The 11,699-nt window shown below is 48.8% G+C and overlaps 1 protein-coding gene across 2 annotated transcripts in view; it reads right to left on the bottom strand.

Moving 5' to 3' along the window:
* Positions 1 to 11,699, bottom strand: part of LOC119461823 (CUB and sushi domain-containing protein 3) — a 146,421-nt gene that overhangs the window by 91,419 nt on the left and 43,303 nt on the right. For both annotated transcript variants that reach the window (XM_037723195.2, XM_049672276.1), the window contains exon 5: positions 8,863 to 9,108. In XM_037723195.2, the coding sequence (XP_037579123.1) occupies positions 8,863 to 9,108 (246 nt within the window). The remainder of the gene's footprint in view (positions 1 to 8,862; positions 9,109 to 11,699) is intronic.

Below are 11,699 nucleotides of genomic sequence, written 5' to 3' on the forward strand. Positions count from 1 at the left end.
GAGGATCTTCGGTATTGCGTCGTACAGCAACCGCACCTCCATCGGTTGCTGCCTTTAGTTTCCCGGATAGGGGCTCACGGACCGGCCCCGCGCTGGGCCAGTGTATGGTCGGCGCTGCGGCGACAGGTAACGTCCTGGTGACGGCGAGCGTGAGGGTCGTCGTGGTTGCCACTGGGCTCCGGCGAGGTAGTCAGCGATGTCGCGTGGTCGCTCGCCAAGCTGTGGACGTGGCGCGTTGACGGCGAACCCTCGTAGGCCCATCTCGCGGTATGGGCATCGGCGGTAGACATGGCCGACTTCCCCGCAGTGATAGCAGAGCGGGCGGTGGTCGGGAGCGCGCCAAATGTCCGTCTTCCGCTGGTAGCTGCGCTGGGCGACGGGCGGGCGTGCTGGCGGCGGCGGCGGTGGACGACGGAACTGCGGCGTTACGGGGCCCTGGCGCGAGCGCGGAGGGGGGCCTTGACGACGGGCGACGGCGGCGTAGGTCATCGCTTGCGGCTGTAGTTGAGGCGATGCCGGAACTTCTGGCACTTCCAGAGATCGCTGAACCTCTTCTTTAACTATGTCGGCGATTGAAGTCACCTGAGGCTGCGACCTTGGGAATAATTTCTGTAGTTCTTCCCGTACAACAGCTCTGATCGTCTCGTGCAGGTCGTCGGCGCCTAGAGCTTGAGCTTCGGCGTAGTTTGTCAGCGCACGGCGGTTGTATTGTCTGGCTCGCATTTCAAGCGTCTTCTCGATCGTTGTTGCCTCCGAAACAAATTCTGCCACAGTCTTGGGCGGGTTGCGCATCAATCCAGTGAATAGATGCTCTTTGACGCCCCGCATCAAGAACCTAACTTTCTTTTCTTCAGACATGTCGGGGTCGGCGTGACGGAAGAGGCGAGTCATCTCCTCCGTGAAGATCGCGATGCTCTCGTTCGGCAATTGAACTCTGGTTTCCAGGAGAACTTCAGCCCTTTCTTTTCGTACGACACTCGTGAAGGTCCTCACGAAGTTCTCGCGAAATAGGTCCCAAGTCACCAGGGTGGTCTCCCTGTTCTCAAACCATGTCCGAGCAGCGTCATCCAACGAAAAATAGACATGGCGCAGCTTGTCATCGTCGCTCCATTTGTTGAATGTCGCGGTCCTCTCGTACGTCTCCAGCTATGTTTCAGGGTCTTCAGCTGATGATCCACGGAAGGTCGGTGGCTCCCGAGGTTGCTGCAGCAGGATGGGGGACGCTGGGGCTGCCATTGAGGTCGTTGACTTGGCCTTGATCGCTGTGGTCTTCTCGGGAAGAAGTCCGTATTCTGGCAAAAGACCTTGCTGCCTACGGCTAGCTCGCTGGTCCTTGGCGACGTTGGTCTCGTCCTCCGGTTTCGGGCTTGGGTCGCGGCTTTGCGGGGGCGTCCGCTGCATGGACACAAAAGCACCTCCACCAGATGTCACGTAGTAGTGACGCTGAAGAAAACAGTCGTAAAACTGTGTACAACGAAACTGGTTGTTTATTGGGCGAACCTGTGCCCACAAAAGGAAGGTACACTCAAAGCACAACGATAGCGGCGAACACAGTCGGCGATCGTCGAAAATCTGATCAGCGGCGAAACGCGTCGGCTTTTATACCTGAGTCATCGAAGGTTCTAGATTAATCCCTGATGCCCGCGTGTCTTCCAGAAAGTTCTAGACAATTCGCGTCAGTCATGCAATCAGATAACATAAGCGTCGGTGAAAACAGGCAATGGAAAGAAGCATCGATAACGTTCTAGAAACTTCCGATACAGGCGCGTCCTGCGCCGAGCGATAACGTTTAACATTTGTTAGCCGGTGGAAAGCGGCCACCGGTGAAAGATAAACATCTATACGTGTCAATATGTACAAATATGTACAGATATAGCAGGTAATAGCTGGTAATAGCTGCCATTAGCTGGCGATAGCTGGTCAAAGCAGTAAGAGCGCACCAGACCGACGGGGCGGCCAGTGGCGACTCTCCGGTTTGACAATGGGCCGGTTCTTACTTAAATCCCCTTGGCGGCGACTCCTCGTCGACAGAACCCAGACGAGGCGGCCGCTGACGGCACCCGCGTCGTATTGTGTTGTCGCGTCCCCTTGGCGACTCCTCGACAGGACCCAGAGGGAGGGGTGGCGATGATGGCCGGTGCTGCTTGCAATTATCCGCGACAAATCCATTCGACGCGCATAAATCGGAGTTACTGTCTCCTCAATGACGGGTTGGCACGTACTATGGCACAACATGCGGCACGCTGACAAACGAGCTGCTTGCGTTCGTGAAACTTCTTGACCAGAAATATCTAATGGCAACCGTAACCATCACTCAAATTTGAACTCTATATTCTGCACGACCACACCGTACAAAATCAGACTTTTGTGGCCGTAAAACGCACCCCGTACGGTTTCGGTTTTGGTCTACCGTAGCGGCCGAATGACGGTCGGAAAGGGAGTACGCGAGCGGCAGTGATGACCCGTGCACAGATCGAGTGCTCAAGAAACCATTCATTGTTGGCATTGAAAATATCGGTCGCCGCTTTACATTGGCTTTATGTGGCAGCGCTAATAATCGAGCTTGTGCAGAATATTGGTCGGCGACTCTGATCGGACAGCCACGGAACACACTGTCCCTTTAATGATTTTTTTTTCATAAATGACATAGTACTTTTTTTTTCTTCTCATCAAGTTATGTGGAATACTGGCAAACATAAGGTGACCAACAAAGCAATTGCGCATTTATTCTGTGGTACTCCGACTCGCCGCGGTGGCTCAGTAAGCTAAGGCGTTGCGCTGCTGAGCACGAGGTGGCGGGATCGAATCCCGGCCGCGGCAGCCGCATTTCCATGGCGGCGAAATGCAAAAACGCCCGCGTGTTTGCGTTGTAGTGCACGTTAATGAACCCCATGTGGTCAAAATTATCCGGAGCCCTCCACTACGGCGTGCCTCATAATCAGAACTGGTTTTGGCACGTAAAACCCCAGAAAGAAGAAGAAGAATGTGTTACTCTGCCATGCCAACTATGTCACCAAGAATTTCAAGAACTAAGGGCATTACGCGAACGGCGTTCACTATATGTTTATGGGTGTTGTTTATGGTTGTCACAATCAGTATTTCTTCTTCATTGTTCACGAATACATCTAATTAGCTAGCTTTAAAACTTACTTCATCGACGAGACGTCAATGAAAAAGTTGCGGACGTTGAAACATGAGCAACCTAGGATTTGCATTAGTTATCCAATAAGTGAAATTTTAACGTTACCTAATTAATTGTTAAGTATTAGTTGCTTGTGCACAACGAAAAAGAAGTCTCGAAATAAGTCTTGACTAATAAAACAAAATATTGACATACAATAGATGCAGTTTTCGTAAATCCTTTGGTTATTTTCTTTGCCTCATTTAGCAGACACGTCCGGTATGTAACTTAATAGTGGTTTCCGAGGAACGCACATGGGTTTCCTTAATCAGGTGTATGATATTTTTTTTTCCTTTAGTGAACTTGCCTCCACCTTGCGAGCTTCCGCAGAATCGATTCGCCGTAACCTAATAGCGTTCTGCGAAGTTAAATGGAACATATTTACTTGATTTGCCTGTATTTCAGTCATGTTGATGATTACCTAGCATGCTCCAACGCGCGTATCCTCTGCTCCAAATCTGCTCCAATGTGCCAAATTTGCTGCTCCCAGAGCTGCTCCAAAACACCCTTGACAGCTTCCATCCCTGTCTACAAGAACTGTATATAGATAGTCTGTAGACCACAATCCACAAAACGTGTAAGGCCATAATTCCATACACAGACTATAGACTAACCTATAGGAATAGTCTATAGACATTTGTCCACAGACATTCTGCAGATATTTGTCTACAAAAGTGAATTTTCATTTATCTACAGACCATCTAAGGTCAGTCTACAGACTAAGACATTTTGTAGACTAGTCTACAAAAAGTACATAGCCATAAGTCCATAGACTATCTATAGACTAGTCTAAAGACATGTCTATAGAAATTCTGTTGACTTCATAGACAAATGTCTATAGACTTTATAAAGACTTTTGTTATGGGCCGGGGTTTGGTAAACCTTCAACAGAGTCTGCTTGGAGCTCGAACCAGCTTGACCATCGAAGAGGGTCCGGCAGGGAAGACGAGGCGACGTAAAAACAAATAACGCAAGTTTAATACATAGTTACGGGTGAGCGGTGTGCTCCAAAGAAAACATACAAGATACGTTCAGCGAGCATGCTCCTACCCGCTAGGACAAAGCAAAAGTGTTTTTCACGTCGCTGCTTGCTGGCTTTCTTATGCTCTCCACCATCTGGGCATTCTCCTTCTCTGGTGCGCCCACTGCACAGAGCCTTGTTAGGACACGTCAGGGCAAACCAGACGAAGTAGTGAGGGTGGGTTGCCGCAGTGATGGTGGTCTACCGTAGCGGGGTTGGTGGTCATAGCGGGGTGAACGTGCCAAGCGGGAGTGAGTTGCCGCAATGATTATGAATGATCCAAGCGGGGTTGCTCCGTCACAAGCGGGTACGAGCTGGTCGCAAGGTGGCACGGCAGGTTTCGCACATTTTGCGCATACTTCCCTCGGACCCACGCGACGGACACGTCTGTTCATGTTGACGAGCGAGATCGTTAGGCACGCCGTTTCCCATGCATTTGCAGTTGTTCTGGGCATGGTCACTCTAAGAGAACCAAAACATTTTCTACAAAGTTTTTGTAAGCGAAGGTAGATATTCACGAAAAAAAGATTAATGAGAACTATACAAAAATGCTAGATAAAAAACATGTACAGCATACCTGATTAAATCACGCAGGCTTGGTAACTATTTCTCACCGCCCCGTTTCAAAAGGGAGGCCTATAAATCATCATCATCAGCGTAGTCTCCAACGCGGTGTAGCCAAGGAATAATGAAGCAAGTGTAAACGGCGTCGTGACTTTATATACTCGTCATTTTCACCGATTTACTGCGTAATATATATTAAAATTAACATTATTAAAAGCGTCCTGACCGCAGGATTCGAACCCGGGACCTCTAGTACAAAAGCCTCACATTGAAACCCGATCCCGCCACGGACGCATGCACCGACAGGGGCTTAGAAGGCCCTTATCAATTTCTCTCGTTACAAACACTGATTACAACATACGCATATATACAGCAACTATATTGCCTGCGCAGACAAACTCTACCTCATCGCGCTAAAGCAGAAGACACTCGTCTGCGCAGGCTCCAAATTATGTTGTACGGCAGCCCGGCCGTGCTGACCAAAATATACCCCGAACATTTTAACGCGACATGCAAATTGTGTGGCGGCCGGGCTGACCTGTACCACATGGTTTGGTCCTGCCAAGCTAACAGCAGCATAGAGCAAATTACGCAGCCGATGTGGGAGGGGTGGGAGAAGGCTTTGTCCAGCTCGGCTCTCGAAGACCAGCGGAGCCTCGTGAAGCGGGCGCGGGTGGCAGCCCTGTACAACGGAGTCTCGGAATAGGGACCCGCCCGACCCTCTCTCCAGAAATAACTAATACAACATATAATTTTCCATAAATGTTTTAATCATTCATTCCTTCACGGGCAAGTCAGCGCGTTGAGACGCCGCTCGCTGACCGGACGCCGCGAGCGAACCAAATACGCAACGCGCTCGCCATTCCGCAAGTCGTGCGCCTTTCGTTGGAGCAGACCGTGAGTTCATGAAGCAAACATGCTTTAATGAAGGCGTTTCACTTTCAGTGTTCTACCAATTTCTATGAAAGAGGGATAATCCATAATGTATTTCGTACTCGGAGGTTGGTCATCGGAGTTTGGATAAAAGGCGTCGACGCAAAGAGCGCTCGCGTTGCAGGGCACTTTCGTATATGTGATCGTTAAGGGCTGTTCTCTACAGAATTTCGTAAGAAAAATTACGCCGCAATGAGTCTGCTGCCCCCCGGAAACTTCCGCTCAAGTATCCTACAAAGAGAGCACACCTAAAGACTACATATATTTTGCCGAGTAAAAGCGGGTTTTTAAGTTGGCATAGAGTTTCCAACTATATTACCGAGAGAGAATGTATCATACTTGGCTGTAACGGAAGCAGACGAGCTGATAGCGAGCGCATCCTTATTTCCCCTAACCGCTTCGGGGCATGCGGCACCCTCTCGCACAATGCTATAAAAGAGAACCTAATAAAGAGACAAGCCAGTGTTTGATGCCCATCCACCGTGTGTGTCGTCTTGCTCAGGCGCCAACGATACAGAGAAATCTGGCGCTGCTGCGCTGTGGTATGCCGTTATATTGTGACTTCGGATTGGCATCGTTCTCGGAGATCCAGGACGCCCTGAAGACGCGCCGGCTACCACCATTCCATCTGTCACAATGATTCATCTCCTGCTGAGACAGCACGCAAAAGCCGTTTTAGCTTTATCATTACACAAAAACATGTTTTGTTAAATTTTGAGGCCTTATTATCGGATGTACGAAACGTAAAAAGTATCAGCTGGCCGCTAAAGTTGGAGGACAGGGGACAAGATTCTCGCTCCGCTTTGGAACAACTTGTCTGTTCTTACTTTTCTTCGCTCGATTCTGCATTGTAGGTGAGTAAACTTTATTGCGAGATGTAATATTGGTGAATGAAAGCCTTTACGTAGATTTCATTTTAAGAACGAGTTATTTTTGTAGCCATATCCACGTTTGAGAACAAGCCTCGTACAACACCAGCCAACACAAGCCTCGTAGACACATATCCCGTCATTCCCATGACGGCACAGCACCCTTTAAGAAACTCGCATAGACGGTGGTGCCAGATTACCCTCTAGGTGTGACAGTGAGAAACTCTATGCAAGTTAGCCATACGTAGGAGACGCGCTTTTATACGTTTTTGAATGAAAGAAACGCTTACCATTTCCTAAGCGCCAACAATTTTATTTTTTGAGTATTACACGGCAAAATTGATTTGCATATTTTTGATTACCTGCAGTTGAAAATTGTCGATAATAGGCGGGGCTACGTTTAGCCACACAACTGAGGTTCAGCATTCTGTTTTTCTTGATTTCTGTAGTCACAATCGGAAGCGTTCAGGATACACGTTTGTAAACAGCAAGACGGTCTATATGAGTTCCTCCCGGGTCACGCCAACGTGGTCAGGAGCGCTAAATTATGGTTCATCTCGGTGTCATTGGCTTATCGCCCGCTGACGTCACGCAACCATCATATCTGGCGACATGCGGTCTCTAAATGACGCTCATAAATAAAAATTTTCGTCGCCCGAAGTGAACCAGCCATAAACGCACTAATGATAATTTTGTGATAGAAACCTGGTTAATCAGCTCGTTATTCAGCCATGTAATTAGTGTTGCAGGTCCTCCTGTCTATTATAATATCGCCAGAATGGCGGCATCAAGCTACGTGGTGTTCGCATTCGTTTTATTTCTTCAATTATGCTTGTCTATAATATATCATACATAGCAAGCACACTTTATGAACCTCCCTATGACAAATATTGATGCCAGGCCATTCTCAGATTACATTATGTGTGGTCCTTAATTAGCCCCATCCTAAATACTAATGCCAGCCATACTAATGAAATTCGGCAGTTTTATCAGCCTAAACCACGAACGTATTCTGAAGCACGCCGTTAATGTTGACCACCTGGGTTCTATAACACATGCACCTAATTCTAGGTACAAGACCGTTTTAGCACTTTGCCCTCGTCGAAATGCGGTCGCTGCAGCAGGGATGGAACTGACGACCTCAAGTTCACCTGCACAATACCACTGGGCTACCTTGGCGGGTGTCTACAGTACAGGACTGCGGGCCACGATATTTCAGCGCAACACAGGATTACCCTCAGAATTTCAAGCACGCTACGACTAGCATTGATCCTCCATCCTCCCCTTTCGCTCCCCTACACCAGAGCAGTGCAGCAGCACAAGTTCGGGCTGACTTCGCTGCCTTTCTAAAGCAAGCTCTACGCTAGAAGTGGCGTCGAAAGCTCCGCTCTGACAACGCTTGCCTGTGAGTAACAGAAACACATCTTTAAGACTATGCTTTTGCTGACTGCATGCGCAGGAAAGTGATTTCAGAGCCAGTAATGCGTCATGACCGCGGCGTTGTAGACATCTATTGACTGAATATATAGCATCTGTTAATCAGCCCGGCAAGCAAAAAAAAAAAAAAATGCTGGCTCTCCCGTAATCGAGAGTAGACGCAAGCATTAAATGGCTACCATATGGCGTCTGTTGCTGCGTGTGGTGCCGCCGCCTGCAACAGCATTTCTTCTTCCAACAAAACAGCGCGCGCAGCGTCTGTTGCTACTTTTTTTTTTTTTTTTTGTCGCGTCGACGTGGTGGGCTGCAAATGTGCGGCCTTAGGTAGGTGTCCGCAGCCCTGCTACCTTGGTCACGCAGCGTGGCACCATCTCTCGAGGGGCGCAAAACCCGCACCGTGGAACTTGGGGACCGCTGGCGTTGAAAAGAGCGCAGGCAACCCTGTCTCAACGCCAAAAGATAACAATCAAGTGTACGGTGTCTGTATCTGCCTTTTGAACGTAGCTATTGGAAATGACAAATAGAACCTGAGCGTACCAGAAGTTACAGCTTGAGTGATATTGTGAACAAAAATTAGAAAGAAATCGGAAACAATTTTGTAACTGGTTTGGGCAGTAACTATCGTACGCAATGCGGTCCTGTACAAAAGGTTGGGGGCCAGAGAACGCATGTTGTTAAGTTTTCACTGGTTGCCCAGATGATCTCGTTTTGTTCTCTCAACTTGCCGGCATGTTCTCGTTTTGAGTGCCCGGATAATGGCTGTGGCTTTTGGCTCAAGGTAACTTAATGGTTGCCGCCAACGGGACCTAAAAGCATTTCAAAGACGGAAACCTGGTAACGGAGCAACAGCGACTCACCCGGTCCAGCTTGCTGCTCTGCGGGAGCGGGTCGAGCGCCTCCTCGGAAGACGGCAGCACAGTAGTGGCGGTGGGCAACTGCGGCGTCACAGCGGTTGTCACGGGCTCCTCCTCCTCGTCGATCTCTGTGGCGGCCGCGAGGTCGGTGGTGGTCGCCGGAGCCATGGTGAATCCGCGCGGGCCACCCAGGGGAACTACCAGGTCGTCGTGGGCTGACGTGTCCACGTGCACGTCTTCAGACACGTCCTACCATGCGGGTGAACGAGGAAATGCTCAAGCACACCACCGCTCGCACTAACTTCGTCTCAGCAACACCATTTAGGCGCAGCGCATAAGGACTCGCGCTATTAGTTTGGGAAAGTGATTGAATTCGAGGCCAGCTGCAATGTTTTCAACGTTAAACAATGCTTTGGCGTCATCACCGTCTCATCTGTGCCCATACGCGAGCCAACGCTGCAGGTAGCGTTATCTAACCAAAAAAAAAAAAGTGAGCGGGTACACACATGGCACCTCTTCGTCCTTAATGATGCCCCTTCGCAACGGACCCGGTCTCGGGAACGACGCTAGTGGCAGCGACGTACCAATCGAGAAGCACAATATTGCAGTCGCGGGGCAATGTTTCACCTATGCAGAGTACGTCTACGGGGACGGTAGCACCGTTACCAGTGTAACTCTTCTATTTCGGTTTAAGGTCCCCTACACGCTTTTCGATATTGTATGGTGACGAAAGTGCATACAATATTCTATACTGAAGAGACCGCTCAGCGTCTGATTTGCTAACGCACGTTGAAAGGAACACCAGTCGAAACCCCACGCAAATTTCTCCTGCTATTGCTAGCGGGTTGCATGCCACAATGTTCTCAGTACTGTACATATATATTATATATACAGGAAAAGGAAAAGGCGACACAGAGAGTGCAAACTACCACCAGAGGTTTATTTTTCCAGAGTATAATTTTCTAAGCTCGCACAAAGCCACCATCATGCCCAAATGATTGTCTCCAAAAAAAAACCAGTTCTTTACCAGAAATTTTAAGAGATAGGGTGCTTATGCACTCAAGATCTTTTCACTCTCAGTACTGTGAATACTCTCTTGCAATCTTGTCACGCATGAACCTTACAATTCGTTGCCTGCGCTAAAACATCAACAAGAGTTTCTATGAATAGCGAGCCACCCATCATGTATATTTTTGACATTGCGTTCTCTAAGTCTATCATGCAGGCACCTGCCCGTCTGTCCTATATACTTTTTACGACAAGAAAGGGGAAGCAGGCAACGAAGGTGATTTTCTGCTTCTTTTCACACAGAGCACAGTTTGTGCTCTGTGCGTTTATCATCCTCGTTTGTGGTCGTTCCCTCTGCGCCATTGGGGGCGAGGATTTACGAAGTCGCCATCGGTCGGAAGCGCCTCGCTTGCGTAGTATGAGGGATAACACAGCGCGCTCCTCATAATTTTGGCTGTCGGTGCTCAATAAAAAAACACGCGGGAGCCCTCCTGGACATTTCTGTAAGTACTCTCCAAAGGAGGGAAGTTTTTTGCTGTCAGAATAATAACCTTGGGCAAACAGAAAGCGCAGAATAGTTTACAGGCGCTATCTCTTTACCGAATCCGTACAGTGAACGCCCATAGCGCGCGGTCGACGCGATGGAGTCCCCTGAACCAGCTTCTTGCGTTAAAGGTACTACGTGTGCTGTCTGTATATAGTGTGTATATAGTGTGTAGTATATAGTGTGTAGTATGTAGTGTGTATATAGTGTATAGTATATAGTGTGTATAAGTGCATAGTGTGTATATAGTATATAGTGTGTATAGTGGCTGTATATAGTGACAGCACACTATATAGGTCTTATAGTGTGCTGTCTGTGTAACCAAGTGGAGAATAACAGAATGAAGCCTCAATGCAGCGATCGCACGGGTTCACAGCGACCAACTCCGCGTTTGTATGCATGCCCACGCACAATGTACCGCTTTCGCTGAGAGCGCATTTTCGCACCGTGCCGTGAGCTTCAGGCTGCAGCATATGAGCACGTGACAGTACACAAGCAACCATTGTTGCGTGAACGCTATCAGAGCTGTTCAAGGATAATTTCGTTATAACTTGGGACTTCGACGCTATACGGCGACTTTTGCCATCGCGATGATTCAATCAATTTTTTCTTCTAAATTCTTGGATGTTTCAATATCCTTATTACTCAAGTTGCGTCGCACTGAATGTATATCGATCTTCTCAGCGAGGAATTTCCCGCTGCTTCTTTTTGTTAACCCAGTACATTCATGCCTTGGGCTAACGTAAACATGAGCATATGCCATGCCTTTCTTTAATCTGCTTCTTACCGTTCCCTTTCCCTTCTGGTCAACTTGCCGTTATCTAGCATCAACAAGTTCATAGAGCAAATATTCATGACATTAACCGAGCAGCGCGCGCGGGCGAGCTTCTCAGTGGGCACTTTCTGCTACTCAACGAACATCGCAGTCCCAACACCGCAGCAGAAATCCTCCTCGCGGTAGTGCTTGCTTCACACCCGTGTTGTAGCCGATGGCTGCTTGCTGGTTTTAAGTTTCGCAATTCAAGCTACACGCAGCTTCTTGGCCTGCTTGTTCGTGTGAAGGCTGACACCGGGCTCCCTTGCGTACGCGTCCGGCACTGCGGTACCGAGCAGTAGCCTGACATGTCGGACGCCTTCAAAGGCAGCCACTACCTATTATAGTGCTTTCAAGTGTTGTCAATCAGACACCCGAAGCGGGCAAACATCCCCACTAAATTAATCAGAACCGTATCGCAGGTGGGACTAAACTTCCGGCACTTCCGAAGCAGGCGACGCGGCCGCTGTGTCC

The sequence above is a fragment of the Dermacentor silvarum genome, chromosome 8 (assembly GCF_013339745.2).
Source record: "Dermacentor silvarum isolate Dsil-2018 chromosome 8, BIME_Dsil_1.4, whole genome shotgun sequence".
In the NCBI taxonomy this organism is placed as follows: Eukaryota; Metazoa; Arthropoda; class Arachnida; order Ixodida; family Ixodidae; genus Dermacentor; species Dermacentor silvarum.